Source organism: Phaenicophaeus curvirostris, chromosome 3, assembly GCF_032191515.1.
Source record: "Phaenicophaeus curvirostris isolate KB17595 chromosome 3, BPBGC_Pcur_1.0, whole genome shotgun sequence".
Classification (NCBI taxonomy): Eukaryota; Metazoa; Chordata; class Aves; order Cuculiformes; family Cuculidae; genus Phaenicophaeus; species Phaenicophaeus curvirostris.
The window spans coordinates 7,465,019-7,482,840 of NC_091394.1; the positions used below are offsets into that span (position 1 = coordinate 7,465,019).

At 38.0% G+C, this 17,822-nt stretch overlaps 1 protein-coding gene across 1 annotated transcript in view; it reads left to right on the plus strand.

Moving 5' to 3' along the window:
• The window catches only part of AHRR (aryl hydrocarbon receptor repressor), a 69,282-nt gene extending 56,601 nt beyond the window's left edge, over positions 1-12,681 (plus strand). The window contains exons 4-10 of the mRNA XM_069853037.1: positions 1,278-1,367; positions 2,646-2,775; positions 4,206-4,339; positions 5,616-5,812; positions 7,437-7,555; positions 7,958-8,099; positions 10,624-12,681. Coding sequence (XP_069709138.1) covers positions 1,278-1,367; positions 2,646-2,775; positions 4,206-4,339; positions 5,616-5,812; positions 7,437-7,555; positions 7,958-8,099; positions 10,624-11,743 — 1,932 coding nt within the window. The 3' untranslated portion in view covers positions 11,744-12,681. The remainder of the gene's footprint in view (positions 1-1,277; positions 1,368-2,645; positions 2,776-4,205; positions 4,340-5,615; positions 5,813-7,436; positions 7,556-7,957; positions 8,100-10,623) is intronic.
• The last annotated feature ends 5,141 nt before the right edge of the window (positions 12,682-17,822 follow it).

The window sequence follows — 17,822 nt, forward strand, 5'->3', positions numbered from 1 at the left end:
GCATTGACTTAATTGCCGCTGCAGGTCTTTCCAAACATAGGTGAGCCATTGCAATCTGTCCACTCTGTCACCATATTACAGGTTCTTCAAGGCGCAGAGCCCCTGCCCATGGATGCTCTCCCTGGGCCACGTTTCCAAAGGTGCTCTGCATGTATAACTGAGGTCAGATCTTCTGAGGAGGTCGGCCTCTTGTGCAATTGAACTCTTGAAATTCTGCCCACCATTGTCACAGTGGGAACAGGCTTCGAGCAGTCTTGGAAATCTGGTCTTTATTTAGGAACCCGAAAGAGAACCAAGCTCACAAAAATATGTCAGTGTATCTGCCTACGGAGCAATTGAAAATCTGCTCTCATTGTGCTTCAGGACTAACTCAGGATTAATAGTCACATCACTACAACAGTAAATAAGAGAAAGGTGAGGCAAGGATAACAATAATATCAGTATTTCAGCAGCAGATGTTTGGACTGTAATCTCAAATCTCAAAGCCATCACATGAAAGGATCATTTAAACTACCTTGGAATGCAGGTCTCCTAGAATGAAGACACGTTACTGAATCTTTATCAAGCAAAGAGAGGCAAAATTAGTCAGGCTGCATGCACCATGATGGATCTTAATGTTTACATGAGGTATCTCATTTAATCTTTTATTGTTTTATTTCTCTGGTTGCTTTCATAGAATCAGTGATTCTATGATAATTAATTTAGTGTTTATCTAGACTAAACATTGGTTTATATCAGTGAAGTATTTATTGCCTACTTTTAAAATTTATTGCATTTATGCCATTTTTCTGTTTATGTATTTTTATACAGAAAATATCCATATTTTTAAAACACACATCCAGTTTTAATGTCATAGCTATAATAGCACAGGTATTTAATTTTCTTGTTGGAGATTATTATATTATCAGTGCATTTAAATTCAAAGTAATTATTACGGAATGTGATGTTTTAAGTTATAAAAAAGTAGTTGACACTTGCTATTAAACATTGAATTATATGAATGAATGACAAAATAAAATTTAGAGTAGGTCACAAACTAATAATGTAATATGGTAGTTATTATTAGCTATCTTATCTTTTGTAAAAAAGGAAAAAAATGTGTTCCAGATTGTTATTAATTTTTTTCTTGTTAAGTAAAAAAGGCCTTCCTGCAACAATTTGGTATCCAATTTTTTTGCAGGGTAATTTTCATGTATCTAGAATATTCTTAAAATTATTACAGCTTACACCCGTTTTACTCTTTCTGATTATCTTTTTGATTATTTTCCTTTCTTTAGTCACTGAACGGTTTTGCGTTGGTGGTGAGTGCAGATGGAATGATATTTTATGCATCATCAACAATTGTGGACTATCTAGGATTTCATCAGGTAAATATATTAACAAATATTTAGTATTGTTAGTCACTGTCATTGTAATGACTTTCTTGTAGTCAGTCCTGCTAAATGGCTTTCTAAAACGGAGCACTCTATTGTTTTGCCTTATCCTTCTGCTGCTTAGATATATGCTATTACTGATATTAAGTTGTACTACTATGCCTTTTCAAACTAATTTCCTTTTTTTGTGATCTTCTAGGTGAAGTCCTTGTAATGTTGTTCCTTTTATAAAGCGTTTGTTAACAGGAACATGATCTATTGTGAAAATAAGATGTAGCTAAAAGTTTCCTTCCAATTTCCGAATAAGATGCTGCTATTCTAGACTGGTTGCCTATGCATAATAAATATATCGCTAAGTCACAGAATAACAGAACCATGTAGTTGGAGAGGACCTCTGGAGGTCATTTTGTCCTACCTCCTGCTCAAAGCAGATCCAGATAGACTGGGTCGATCTGGGACTCTTCTAGCTAAATTTTGGGTCTTTATGACCCTTCTGGAAGAGCTGTTGCAGAGTTTAACAACCCTGCCTGTAAATTTTTTTCACTTATATCAAGTTTCAGTTTCCCATGTTGCAACTTGTCTTTGTTGCTTCTTGTTCACACACTTGGTTCTTCTGACCAGAGTCAGGCTTTGTCTTTTCTCTTCTCTAGCCCCCTCATTCGGTATGTAGACAGCAGTAAGCTCTTTCTGAAGTTTTCTCTTCTTAAAGCTGAACAAACGCCGTTCTTCCATCCTTTCTTGATAGGTCGTGTGCTCCAGCCTTCTTAAATGTCTTAGTAGCACTTTCCTGGGCTCACTTTTGCATGCTAATATCATTCTTTCCTTGGGGTACCCAAAATTAGAGAGAACTTTGCCTTTGTTGAACTTCCTGAGGTTCCTGTCAGACCATTTTTACAGCCCATCAAGGTTGTAGTAGCTGTCTTGCTCTCTCCAGTTGGCACTTGCTGGAAACCTGCTGAGAGTGCGCTCTATCCCATCATTCACTAATTGAGATATTAAACAGGATTGATCCCAGCATCAATCCCTGGAGGATGCCACTAGTCACTGGCTTTTTGTGACTCATGTTGGCATATGCACAAAAGAGTTGAGAATAAAAAGAATCATCATAGGATGTGAAGTCAAAAAGCAAATGTGAAAAAGAAGGGCCTCTGAAATAGCTTTCCTCAATCTTTGCTCTGAAAATATCTTACACCAGTCATTATTTTATCAACCTAGAGACACTCTTTCCCTCTACACTTACAAATTAAACGTTTCTTGTTGTAATTGTTTCAGACTGATGTAATGCACCAAAACATATATGATTACATTCATGTGGATGATCGCCAGGATTTCTGTAGACAACTGCACTGGGCCATGAATCCTCCCCAGATGTTGTCTGGACAGCAGCTACAGACAGAAACAGGTGGGATTGTGTATGTTGATTTGGAACATAGGCACATACAGTTAGAATTGCACTCCACTTATGCCCATGTCTGTTCCACATCAAGTCTTCACTGGAAAGCTGCATAATGCCCACTTAAAATATTTTCATGCTACAGATGATGCTTCTTCCTGATCCTTGACATTTATAAGGTAGTGTGTAATACTGAGGTTAGAAATTTAATGTTTCCTTTCTTTTTCTCTGACTAATGTACCTACAGATATTCTTATCTCTGCAGACTGAACAGCATTGTTGTTCATCCTGCCAACCTTTTGTTCATACTGATCAAGACATCATTATTTCTCTCATTATTGCAAAAAAAAAAACCTAGGTAAAATGTTTCTTTACGGTACCACAACAGCCACATCACTTCCTGCTGTTTGTTTTCCCAAGCAAAATTATCTGGATAGGACTTTTCAGAAGAAAAGTAGGTTTAGCAATGCATTTTTTTACGGAGTTTGTATTTCCCTAGGATAGCAGGTGGACACATGTTCTCAAGGTTTCTCCCACATGAGACATTAAGCTGAAATCATGACAGAAAACACAATGGTCCTGAAATTGTAAACTTTATAAAGAATTATTGATCCCAGCAAAATGTATGCATTTCACCAGATGGTGAGGAAGTACTTGACAAAAGAAATCGAAGAAGCGCAGCCTGCAGAAGGGTGGGGAGAAACTTGCAAGCAATCCTTCAGCAGCTTTTATGAAGTCCTCAGGAATGGAGTAACAAAACTTTTGGAGATTTTCTTGCAGATTCTGTGTTTTGCAAGAGTTTCACAGTTATCTGAGGAACTTTGCAAGATTTTGCAGGAAGTACACAGAAGACCAAACAATGTGCTCAAACATTTCAAACTATTGAAAGTTAGAAACATTTGGAAATTTTGTTTTAATATATACAGTGGAGAATTTTAGTTCCTGAGTTCATACTTCTAAGCAAACACTCGTGTCTTTTGGGAAAAAAGTATTTCAAAAGCTGTGCACTGGAAAAATGTTTCATTAAAAATCAAGGAGGCAACAGCTGAACATTAGCTCATCAGCCACTGTTAATTTGTTTGGGTTTTTTTCTTGCATTAGCATTTTTCCTTATTCTGTTCCTTCTCCTAGTGTATTTTCTGTGATATCTGAACTCCAAACTGGCAACATCTGTTACTCTTCTTTGCAGCAGTAAAAGTCCCCAAAATCTGGGAAATAAAATCAAATTTTCTGAAGAAACTCACCTGAATCCCATTGTTGAGCTTTTTTCATTTGGTAGTGCATGTGCAAATGTATCTATACATGATAGAATTTAATATTTGCCCTTCTTTAAAGTAATTTTTAGCAATTTTCATAACAGCTTCTTCAATTGGCTACAGAATATTTTCATTCTTTCTTAGTGTGATCTGATAATATATTGCATCCGCTCTTGTTCCTAGGAGAAGAATATTTTCTCAGTAAACTGTTTAAAGCACAAGAAAATGACAGCACGACAACAGATTACTCGTCCTTCTTAACTCGTTGCTTCATCTGTCGAGTTCGCTGCTTGCTGGACAGTACTTCTGGCTTCCTTGTAAGTATAATTTCGTTTAGAGAAATGTAGTCACGACAGGCTAGATTTTAATTACTTCATAAGAAAAATATTTCAACATAATATTGAACGCAAGTATTGTGGGGAGTCGTGGACGGGATACACTTTTCATTTGCTATGCATTAACAAGAAACACCTGAAGATATTTATTAATATGTATAAAGAGTGAGGGAAGAAAAGTAAGCTGTAATATTTAAAATTGAAAGAGTATATAAACTTCTCTGTTTTAAACTCTTTCAGACAATATCTGTCCTTGATTTGTACTGGGCCAAGGCACAGGATGCCAAGCCTGAGTTTCAGCCATTAGTATTTAAGCCTTTTGTAAAGGGTCCTTTAATAATGAAACCCAGAATTAGAAAGCCTCTCACATGCTCCTCAACTATCCTTACTAGGAGTGGCTCATTTCTAGAAATCACTTCTCCATTTGCTTAGTAAAAGTCAGTGCTGTTTCTTCTTATGACAAAGTACAGCACGTGCAAAGAAAATGAGAGAACCAGCACAAGACAGGGAAATGGGGCTTCTGTCTCAGATGCTCACTTGCTGGAAGGCTATAGATCTGAACAGTCATTTCTGTACCCTTGTCTTAATCTTGTAGCCCTGGAACATGCCCAACTCAAATGGATTGATTTTGTTGTAGCTAGTTTTTTCACCGAGAGGCAGCAGCTTGCTGACAACTCGATCTCTGCCTTCTGATAATATGGAGATTTGAGGTGGGGATCGGTGGATCCTTCCAAGCTATTTACTTCATATCTGACTGTCTTGGGCGTATTTTTTCCCTTGGTGTCTGCCTGCACAGCCCTTGGATTGTATCAGTCCATATACTTCCCAGAGAAAGTGAAGGTCAAAAGGAAAGAATCTTAGGAACCATTTCACTGTAGAGAATAGAGCATGGAAAAATCATAGTTCCATTTCAGAGTGAGGCACCGAGGAAATGAATAGCTGTTTGCACCACCATGCATTGCCCTTCTTGGCAAACAGAACATAAACAGAACAGGACTTCTACTTTAGGTACACGGGAGAGAAAAAAACCAAAAACTAGCCTCAAAAGCCTAATTTTACTGTTGATAGTACCACCGCACACCGTGCCTCTGCAATGGCATGGTTTAAATTGTGTGAAGATAATGACATTCCTAGCTTTTCTCTGTTTTGAAACTGGCTTTGGTTTGTGAACAGCACAGTTCTAGATTGTATTTGGATTTTAGATGTTTATACACTGAATGCTTAAGATAATTCTTTCTTTTTTTTTATTTTATAACAGACAATGCAGTTCCAAGGCAAACTAAAGTTTCTTTTTGGACAAAGGAAGAAGTCCTCATCAGGAACAGTATTGCCACCCCAGCTGTCCTTATTCTGCATAGTGGTACCACTTCTGCTTCCTTCTGTGACAGAAATGAAGATGAAAAGCCTACTTGTGAAAGCAAAACACAAGGCTGATGATGCAGCAGCAAATATAAAGTATTTTCAAATTAATCTTTTAGCAGTTAGTATACTATGAGTTTTAAGTTTATCAAGCACGTAAAAAAGCACAAATTAGGCTAAATAGCTCTCCATTTTAAAACTTTCATAGAAAAGTGAATAATTCATCTGATTTAACTATAGAATACATAATAACTATGGTATAATATAATACATTGTACTTTATATATATTACCTATTAAGTATTACAGTATTATATATAACTTTATTTTAAACCTGGAATTTATTTTGTTATTTTATATTTATTTTAAACCTTCCTAATCTTCAGAAGTTACCAATGTAATAAGTCATTCTACTCGCTGTAAAATTAGAAAAGAAACAATATTTTTACTGCGAGTTCTCAAATTCCAGTATCTTCTGGTAGTACAGTTGTTTGGACGTAGACATTTTGGTAGCAAACAAAGGGAAAGGAAAACTTTAGAAAGCTGAATGTGCATGTGAGGGGGTGTTCACAGAGAGTTAAATCAGATATATTTGGTGTATGTATTTATCTACAACAGCAGGGTTATGAACACGTAAGCCTACAATTGCACTAGATAGCCTGGGGCTGATCACTTGTTAGCAATCACAGAAGATCAGGGCAGATTGTGTTCAGACTAATTTCCTTCCTAATGCTTATTTTCATTACTCTTCCATGATTGAATTTTAGTTCATGTTTGAGGCTAGGATTATATTTTCCCTTATTTGGTTAAATATAAACTTACAGCAATGAGGTCCAACACTGTGAAGTAAAATGCTCATCAGTGTGACTGACAGCATCACAATTTAATTAGAATATGCTTATGTGTGTGTGGATTTACTATCCAGATGTGTAACGTGATTCTACCACATACACCCTCTTGACAAGAGTTAAATTACTGGAAGTCTGATATAATGGACTATGAAGGGTTTCGGAACAGAGTTGGAAAGTAATTTCCACTTGCTAGTTTTTCAGTAGCCCAGGTGAAATTAATTGTTCAGCATTCAGCTCGTAGAAGAGAGGGGCATTATTTAAGAACTGATGAGAATGAAGTGGGCGTTTAACTTCAGTGTTTCCTTTGGTTCAGGCCTGAACCATGCTGGTCAGTGCTGGTGGGTAAATTTATATGCTAATTTCTTTTCTGATGGTTTTAATATAAGGGAAAAATTTGTTAAGCAGCATCATGGACGTTGCATCCTTTACAAGCCCTGATATTCATTTTGAACTAAAGATTGGAAGAAATCCATTCAAATCATATGATAATTATTGCAAATTGAAGTCATGTGATCTCTTCAGCGCATTGCTGGTCAGTGTGCTGTACGTACCTTGAATAGACAGAGTAGAATACACACGGTATTTGTCTAAATTCAAGCTGAAATATTTTATTCCTGATACACAGTTGTGTGCAGGATGTTCCTAAATATAACTACTCCTCTCATTTGAATGGAGAATTCCAGTCATACACTAGTCTGAGCAACTGAATGATGCTGGAAACATAAGTAATTATTTAGTGGTGGTTATACTACATATTTAAAACATAAGCCTTTTCTAATGGTCAACAGCTTGCGGATCACATCCTGCAAAGTTTGTGCTTTTACTGTCATTCACTGACAAGTAATTTTTCAAATTTTCTGTCCTCTACAGCTCTGGTTCCAAAGGTAATTCAGGTCTGTGTGAGGCAGCGGAATTATATGGAAGAAACAGTCATCATGAAGGTGCAGCTTTCACCAATGTGCTACAGCTTGCTGAAAACCAAATCAAAGGTGTGTGTGATAAGTACTTCTGGATTATATACAGTTCATGGAGAAAGAAGCTTGCCTTTCCTTTTCCCCTATTAGGTTTTCTGGATTTCAGTCCCAGCGCTCTCTTTTTCCTTCTCTCTAAAACTTCTTCTGTAAAAAAATGCAAAAAAAAAAGATAATGAAGGAATAATACTAAAAACTCCTTGGTAACAGTTTAAGTGTTTCTAACTTTCTTATTCGTTTTTTCATATATTATTTTTTAATATAATTTGCCTAGTTCTGTGAAATATTTTTGCTTTTACTTTCCTGCGCTGATGATTCCAGGATGGCAAAGTAATCCTTGTGAACATTCACCCATGGTTTAGGTAAGAAAAATATTAAATACTGCTTGTATTAAAATAGATTTTCTTTTAAATTGTATAGCAAAGAATAATGGAGAAAATGGCATTTCTCTAGTCAAAGTACAAACAAATGAAGATCACTGGGTCTGGGTTCAAGCTAACGCTCAACTTCTGTATCGAAGAGGTTGCTCAGAATATGCCCTTACACAACAGCAAGTGCTGAAGTAAGTATATCTTCTAATACTTAAAAACCCTCCCCTGTATTTCAGAAAATGAATGTATTCTTTAGGTATGAGATCTTTAAAAGGACTGTAGTGATCTAAGAGAAGAGCTGTATGAGAAAGTTTAGTTTACTTACCCAATGGATCCATTATCTGGTATGGGTCATAGGAAATGGCTGTTACAATCCAAAACAATATTTATTTCTTAAGTCTTTTTTCTTCTGAAGCTGAGTATAGATACATATTAAAACAGAATACTTCGAAACTGAAGTGCTTTATTATTACTATATTTTGAGTTTCTTGCACAAAACCACATTTTGGGGGTTTGTTTTACTTTGCAGCTGAAACTGTGATGATTTAGTGTCCTTGTTTTACTACTTATTGACATTCGATTATGCTAAGCTGTTTTTTCCTTTATGGATGCCAGTTGAGCTCATGTTTTTAGTTGTGGATGTTCAACATAATCTAAACAATTATGCTGATACTGGTTTTGTGTTTGTAGATAGATCCATCTAATTGGCTGTAGATTCAGCCTTGGAGTGGAAGCTAATCTCACATATTTGCATTAAAAGAGGCCTTCCCACTTGGTTTTACCTTTTCCTTCCAAATAGGATTTTCCTTCTACCCCCATGGGATTGTCTGTTCCAGTTCCCGTGGGCCTTTATTGATCTATCTCTTGAGGCCAGTCCGAGGGAAGAGATAAGAAGGTAGATTGAATGAGTAGGGGGCCAGGAGGTGTACGCAGCCACCACCCGGCCCAGTGGAAAAAAAAGTGGCAGTTACCTCTGTTCTTTTTCTTTTGGATGACTCACAGGTAGAATAAATAAATGAAAAAAAATCTTTGAACTTCTAGAGTAGATACCCTTTGCAGGCAGTGCATCTCCCAAGATCCATGCGAATACCTGAGGAGCTCCCACTTGAGAGCAGTGGAACTCTTCACATTTACTGGGATGGCACAGGCATTGTTTTACCATGTGAGGGAATGGACTTCCATTAAGAAGCAGATTTAAAGTGGCTGCTTCTTGTATTCAAGTCTCTACTTCTAAATTGGGGGTTTTTGTGTTTGTTTAGTTTCATTTTTACCCCGTGACTGATTAAATTCCTTCCTTTGTGCTTGATAGTTCCTGCAGACTGAAGTGTCATAGGAGCTGGCCTTGGAGATCATATTCAATTCTGTCCTCCTGGTAGTTAGCAATAGACTACACCCTTACTCCTGCTATTTTTGTTAAAATGTGTGCTGTCTTCCTGGAAACACACATTACTTCAGAGAATTTTCACTAGTTACTATTTCACCATAATATTCTTCATTTGGGGTCTATTACATTTTGTTCAGTCCATCGTTTCCCAATCAAACCATTTCCTGAAAAGCTAATTCTGCAGCAGACTTGTATCATACCGTTTGCATCTCGAGACTGTCAACAGCAAGGACAAAAATATTTGGCAGAGGGCTGCAACTATTTAATACTTCGTGAAAAGAAAAAGAGAAAATATACTCCTTTCAGGGTGTACATTTATTACAGTGGGACGCTCTCTTTGTAACAACATGAACTCCCTCTACTGGAAAATCCTTTACTTGCACATTGAGTCCAGACTAGGAAAAAGTTCTTATGTTCTTATAACCCTTATGTTCTTCAACCCTTACTACTCACCAGGTTTTTTGTGCCCTGTTTCTTATTGAGATGTCCACTTGTTTGAAAAGGGAGAGGGTTGTGTCATAGCACTGATCCTGACTTGTTGGGAATTAGCACAGTAGTGTGTTCCAGACAATCCCGAACCTGATTTGGACCCACATTCTGAAAACTGCTGTGTTGGGCATGGAAATGCTCAGGCAACTTTTGCTTGCAGAATTCTTCACTAAGGTTGATTACTTCAGTTGGAGGTCATGGAAAATTGATTCACTGGCCACCTTAGAATATGAAAACCAACATGGTTTAAGTGAGATATGTAAAACAAACCTACACCCAAGATAAACATCTGTGACTATTCTGGACACTTAATTCAGAGTTTTTATTTGCTCTCAGATAACTCTGCATTCTCAAAATATAAGACCTCCACGGTCTCCCTCAATTGACTTTGATCAGAAAGTTCTTATGCGTCCAAATAGCTCCTTGTTAACACATCTCATTTAAGATACTCCTTGCATTTTCCTTCCAGATTTTTCTGCACCTGAACTTTATTTAGATAAATTTTAAGGGAAGAAAAAAGTGTAAGGTAGTTATTGTACTGTACTGCAGTATTTAAAGTCTTCGAGAACTGTGTGCTGAAATGGAAGAGTAAATGCGTGTCAGATTTTAAATGACAGTGCCACAGAAAGATAGCTCTGCACACATACATTGACACCCAGATGCATGATTACTTCTTTTTTCTCTCAAACAAATGCAAAGGATGTAGAGACAGGAGCATGAGAGTCCCATATTAAGTCAAGGACAAAGTATCACTTGCAATGTATGTTGAGCCGGTCCATTTTTATCCCAGAAAGCATCCATTAAGAAGTCTCTTGACTATTTTTTTCTACTGTTATTGAAAGGGAAGAAGATGAACAACTGAAGATACCAAGCAGTTTTGCCAGTTTGAAAGGAAACCTGGATGGACTTTCCTATAACAGTGCCATTGAAACTCTGGGCCATTGGAAGCATCTTAACTGGACAGCAGTAAAAAATGAACAAGATAATGTAAAAGTGAAGTTTGAGTCTCATACAAACGGTGAGTGTTTCATGCAAGAAGAACCTCTTAGTTCTAATACATCAGTTTTAGGAATTCAAAACAACTGCTCCACAAACAGTAACTGGACTGTAAGAAACTCAAGCTCTTGTTCTATGAGCCAGCGAATGAACACGTATTCAAACAGGAGAGCCGGCTCATTTTACAGCAGAGACCAAAGTTTCTTAAACTTACCATCAACTTGCCCTTCCCATTGGGGGAACGCAGAAAGCTGCCAATCTTACTCGGGTGTGCAACATCATTGTGCAGAGAACTATGCAACGGACCATCTGAAACTGCAGAGACCGTTAATATCCTCAGAGTCTGTCTATGATGCAGCCTTTCCCTTGGAGACGCCTATCAAAACAGAGTATGATTCTGATTCTGAAAACATTGCCGGCAACTACCTGATGTCACAAAACCGAGCCTGGCTGGATGAGAATGGCTCAGTGAGAAAGCAGGTGTTTACCTACCCCAATAGAGTGCACCTCAAAACAGAACCGGACCTCTGTGAGCCAGCCTCACTTTGTCAGAAGCCAAGGCACTGCCTTTACACGCCACATAACTGGCAATGCATCGTAGCCAATCACCCCAACAACCTAAACCTGAACAAAGCTTGCAAGAGTTCACGTAGCAAGGACGTGGCCCCGTTTTGTCCTCAGAACTCTTCTGGGTGTTTGGAAAGCGTGCCTGACCTGCCCTACATGGCGTGCTACGGGCACTTCTACAGCCCCAGCCCAGGGGAGGAGAAAGAGCAGAATAATGAGGTTTTTAAAATGCCATGTGAATTTAAAAACCCTTGCTTGGTTCCAGCAATCAAGCGTGAGCCCTTGGATTCTCCACCGTTGCCCAACAGTGGACAGAACAGAGTACACACGAGCTTCCCTGAAAATACATTAGCAGGTCCCGTGCCTCATAAAACCACTGAATGTACATTTTTACAATAGATTTTATAACATTTGGAATATTTATAATGTTAAAAGCAAGAAGTTGTAAGTTCTCATCCAGTTGGGTTAAATGAGTTGCCAAAATTAAAAGCCAGTGGAAGATTTTGAAAGAGTGAGAGAGAGTGTGTGTGTGTGTGTGTGTGTGCATGTCTCTGTGTGTGCATCTGTGTGTGACAAAAACCAGACACAGACACACAGTCCCCTTACGCCCCCCAGCCAGCCCTACTGTGGTTTTTGAAAAGAAAGATAAAACCTCAGGCACAGAAAAATAATTACTCACTGCACAGGTATACCTGCTTATTTGTCTTTATCTTTCCTCTTTTGACTGCAGTTTATTACTGAGGTCTAGCTACTTCTGTTTCCTGACTTTGTTCTGTTTATTTTTCTCAAGCTGCTGTGATGCCTCTGTGCAAAGAGAAAATGATTACGGTCTTCGGTGTGGCCAGTTTACCCTAGGACTATTTGTTACTCTGATAAGAAGCATTAGCTATTCCTCTATCTCAACATTAAGTTGACGGCAACAGGCAAGGGCTTCTAAACGTAACTTCTTAATTTAAAAGGTTAGCATTAATTACTTTCATAAAATGCATTAGAAATTATTTTACTTCAAACTGAAGTTCTTCCCACGTTTCCTTGATAACAGTAATGGTTTGGTATCTCTGTTTTTCCGTTTTAAAGCCATCACTCTTTCATGTTACTCTTTGAAAGACTGAACGATGGGATGTTATCCACTTCTATAAATGAGTTACAAAATGGTGTTAAATATATATGAGAAGAAAATATTTCTCCAATTATTTTCCTTATTGTTACTTGTGACATTAACAAAGGAAATGCACTTTTTTTAATTGATGGTGTCTCTTTGACTGATAGCAGCTTGTTAGACATTGTCACTTGATGTCAAAACCAAACCCAACGCTAAGATTAGGTATGTTGCTGTTTTCGAAAGCATCCTGGTTTCATTCCCAAAGGAAAATCTTAATCTCGTTGGGAGTACCTTTCAAAAGCACTTTGGTGCACTTCGGTGCTTTTGAAAACAGGTATTTCCTTTGAACCCAGAGAGTAATGTACTTCCACAAAAAGAAATAAATCTACAACTTCTGTTTTGTTTTTTGTTGTTGTTGTAGTTTGACTGCTGCACTAAATTTTGTTTTAAAATTGCACTATTTCAGCTTTATATCAACCTATACAAAACCGACATCATTTAAAAAAAGCTTAGATGTATATGTGCTTTTTGAAATAAGTTCTATAATGAATGTTTTCTTTTTCAAGATGTTATAAAAAATTATAGTCTTCATTTCTCTATCTATTCATCACTGACAGCATGGCTATACATGCCAGAGAAGTGGCATAAACTTCTCCAAAATATGGAATAAGCGTAGTTTTCAGGTAGCAGAATGGTTCTGCAACTGGGAGCCTGCTTTTCTCCAAGACTGTTTGCCTTTTCTGATAGTAATTACTGCACCTATACATTAGAGGTGGCAGATGTAAAGATATACATTCTCTGCACGTCAGTTAAGTGCTTGTGAACAGTGGTTTGATCTCAAACACTGCACTTGACACTGAAATGGTTGAGAGTTTTGATGACTGTCCTGCAGAAGGTGGTATTCCCAGCGGAAAGGCAAGAATGGACAGTAAAGAGGGGCAGTATCTTACTGTAGCTCAAGTTATATCTGCCATGGTCCAGCCAACCATACCCAGGTGATGATAATATATAATCATAGAATCACCAGGTTGGAAAAGACCCATCGGATCATCAAGTCCAACCATTACCTATCAAATACTAAACCGTGTCCCTCAGCACCTCATCCACCCGTCCCCTAAACACCTCCAGGGAAGGTGACTCAACCCCCTCCCTGGGCAGCCTGTTAAATATCCCCCTTTTTAGTGTCTGGTGTAAATCAGCCCCCTTTTCGCTAGGTGCTGCCTTTTATTTTAGACAGTCTTGATAACCAAGCCTTAATACTCGTGCCAAAGCAATGCAACATCAGGCCCTGTTCTGAAGTGAGACCTCAATGCTGGAATTTTCACTGCTTTCTGGCACGCCACTGTTCACATGACATAAATTCATGCCCAGTTGCAAAAGTACTTCTGTCCAAGCAAACTGGTTACTCCCATAGAGTGAGACGGCCACAGATAAGTGGCACTGCACAACCTCTGCCTCGTCGATTCATCGTCTAATAAAATAAGAGCCGCAGTTCTTACAGACTCTCACACTTACAGACTCTCCTGTGGAAACAGGGTAATATGGAAATAGGTTGCTGGGGGCAAGTGGAGGGCACACCAGCATGAATGCTGAAAAGTGCTCGTTTCATTCCATGCTATGCTTGGACTCACTGTCACACCCCTCTGAATGAGAGTAACTGGGCTTTGTGTCACATCACCTTGCACTTTCTCTCATCATTTATATTCAACATGGCTGTAAAACACTATTATCCTCATCTGGACGTGCTGGTGTCATTTTGCACCGATGTAAGTGGTCACACCAGGTGCAACTCTATGGAGAACTCTGCCACTGAATGCCTTTTACTGTACTTAGAAATATTTCCTCGCATGACTACAGTGAGAGAACTATACTAGCCAGATTTCTCTTTCAGGTGTGAAAGCAAGTTATACTAGCAGCAGAAGTTCTCTAAAAATCTCTCCGTTACTGAATAAAGGCTATTTTGTTGACATAACAACAACTACTCTAAGGCTTTCCTGTTTTCTTTCAGTTGGGATGATTCTTCTCACATTCACAACAAAACCAGTTACATTTTACTCAACTGATGTTATAAAGGTAGATGAAGCTCCTGCATGTAAGAGAATCTAATCTAATCTAAGAGATGTAATGGCCTTCTTCTAGGAGGATGGATGAACATGTGACTCAAAATGAGACGTCACCTTCTGACTCCTCCATGTGTAAATGCAGTCAGGTTTGCTTCTATGTCGTTCCATAAAGTTTGAAACCAACAAAAAACTATGGTAACTCACACTTATCCTGTACATTATGTTTGAATTTGACCCACTTAATTTGTGGCCAAGTTGTTATTCAAGATCTCACATGAAAAGATGTGGTATCAGTGGAAGTCTTCCTAGTCTAAGTTATCAGACACATACGGCAATCTCTTAAGAACTGTGCTTATAAAGAGTTCAGCAGTTTATCCTCTTTTTGGACAATCACTGACCCCTGTTGACAGAAAACAAAGATCTGTTCCTTCTAAGTACCTCATATATTGAACCATTTGGAAAGAATAGAGGAAATAAATGCTAAAAAAAAAAGTCTCTTTTGCTATCTGCTTTTGAGGCACTTATCTCATTCCTTCATCCTGTCCACACAGCAGGTGCCCTGGATTGAGTCTGGACTGAAATCTGACATTGCAGTGTACCCTATTAAATTGACACTGATTCAATCTTTTTTTATATGCAGACATTAATGATCCACTGACGCTGATTAGTAAACAGCATGAAAGGCAGAGTGGTTGTTTTAAATACTTGCATTTTCTTAGTGGTTGTTGTTGCTTTGGCATTATTTTAAAATATAATATTGAGAAGCAGGGTTAAAGATGTTTTCAGTCACTGGTGCTTAGGTTTTATGCATAATGAGCTGGTATTTGTATCCCTCAAATGCAGCCCTAAAGTCTGTGTTAGGAGCCTGACAATGTATTTATCGTAACAACAATAAAAAGATTCTTACCTTGCGGTGGTATGAACTTAAGAGTATCCAGACTGAAGGCAATGCTTTTCTTTTTCTGGTGACAGACCTCTACTGTAGATAACACTATCAATAATTTATATTCAGTTTAGACTCTCTAGATACAAAAGTAGAGCTTTGTTTTGAAAATCTGAAGTGAGGGCAGTGGCGTACAAGGGGTAAGCTGCTTTCAGTTGGTTCTCAGTTTGGAGATTTAACTAGTGAAATGAAAGATCAAGGGACTGTACATAAATTCTCTGTAGGAAAGACTGACTTCCTACTCCTTGAGTGTAATACAGTAATGTGAAGTATATTTCTATGTTTTAATCACCTTTCAAAGTTTTGTAGTCTTAAGCCCTTAGAAATGAGTCTTCTCTGGACGGCATAGGGAAGTCTGATGTTTGTGCATCAGCCAGGTCAGTAAGACTTCAGGTGCTGACCCTTTGATACAGCGTTGGCATTGGCAGGGCATGTGCAATTCTTCTGGAAATTCCTGGTGCTTAAAATACTTAAATGGGAAGCAACAAGCCTGAGGCACAGAATATTCTGTGGGATAAGGTCAGCTTCTGCCACCTAGAAAGCTTTCTTAACTCATTTTGTTGAAACCCTATTGGAACTTCAGTCGGACATCCTCACCACTGTAGTTATTTCAGAAAAGCCATTGATTTGTCTTAACAGTGCAAAATGTTTTAATTGCAATAATTAAAAGATGCCAGTTCCCCTACCTATGGTTACCTACATTGCTTTAGGTAGTGGGAAAGAAGTTAATATACTCATTGCCTTTCATCAGTGTCATGTAACTAGAACATCCAACCTCAGAATGATGGAGGTATAGAGCTGTTGTTCTGGTTTTCTTGCCTTTCTGCTTTCTTCCTCTCTCTCCGCTGTCTTAGTGTAAACATTCAAAATGTAAAGACTTTTCTGATTACATTGAGACAAACCCCCTAAATCTAAACCAGGTTGTAGAAAATCTTTGGCTAGAAAAAGGAGTTTTCTCCCTAGAGTTTCTTCCTCTCTTTTAAATCTTGCAAAGTCCTACATGAAATCATGTGTTGCAACTGAAGCAAACTTCTGCAGAATGCATAGTGAGCAAGGAGATTCTGCAAGTGGCCATGCTCAAGTTGTAGTCACAAGGTTCTTACCTAGCTGAAGGAGACTCATGTAAGAGTTGTCAGTAGCTCGTGATCATAGACGCTACCACTCTGACAAAATATCTTTGTTGTGTTTAAATACATGTGGCATATGTTCTTGTCATTATAAATACATTTCCTATCATGCTATCAGAAATTCTTGTGAACAAAATCAGCAGCAGCAGACTGAAAAATATACTAAAACCACAAAGTACTTATAAAAAACCCAAACATATGGAGATCCAAGCACTTGCCTGTGCTTTTTTTGGGTGGAGGCTTGGAGAATAAGTAGCTAAGGATTGTTAAAAAAAAATTTGGGGAGGGAAAATATCACTTTGATTGATGTATTGCTGTCAAGGTGCAATTATTCTGTGACTACAGTATTAATTCTCCACCCACTTCTAATTTCTCTATGATCTGAAATTGAAATCACGTCCTTTTTTTTTTTTAACTGAATTTATAACTTTTCAGGCTGAAAATAATTTCCTGAAAACAAAGATTCAGGTAATTCAGTGCTAAATTGTATTTCTCAATCACACTGAAAACATTATTGAAGAAGGCACGAAGTGCTCCTGCTCATTTCCTGGGGTTAGTCCTCAAAACTCTGGCTAATTCAGCATCTGCATCAGCTGTCTTGCTGGTGGTCATTGTAGTTCAGTCGTGCAGCTGGTGCTCTAAGTGTGCAGTCAGAAGTTTCTTGGGATTTCATCGAAGCAACACGGCTGCAAGGCAGCTGCACAACAGCCAAAACGTGCAATTTCACATTTGTATTGATAGAATTATGGTATTCCAATGACTAAATAAAAACATGGCAGAAGGTAACAGAACACCAGCTGCTTAGCTAGTCTCAGTAACTGTACTAAATAATTAAAATGTTTTGTTTAAAGAGTCAGGTGAAGTTCTGGTCTAGAGCTCCTCATTTTGCACAGGAGGGAGTGACAGGAATTATACCACTGTTCTTCCTCTTCTTAGGTCACACTTTGGTCTCTCCCTTCCTTACCCCACTACTCCCTTCTGAACCTCTTTTTCTCTATTTTTTTTTTTTAAATGCTTTTAGACCACATGGATCCTTTGTTCATCTAAATTGTGAGATAAGGAAAGGCAAGCATCAACTGTTTTGTGGGGTTTTTTTAATATATTGACTTTCTCTGAAAGAACTTCAAAGAAGCAAAAGTTATCTCAGTTCTCAGTAAGAGGATTCCATTTTCTTTCTACTGTTATCATAGCCAAAAGGATTCTTCCTCCACATGGTCAAAAACCTTCCCTTTCTCTCACCCTT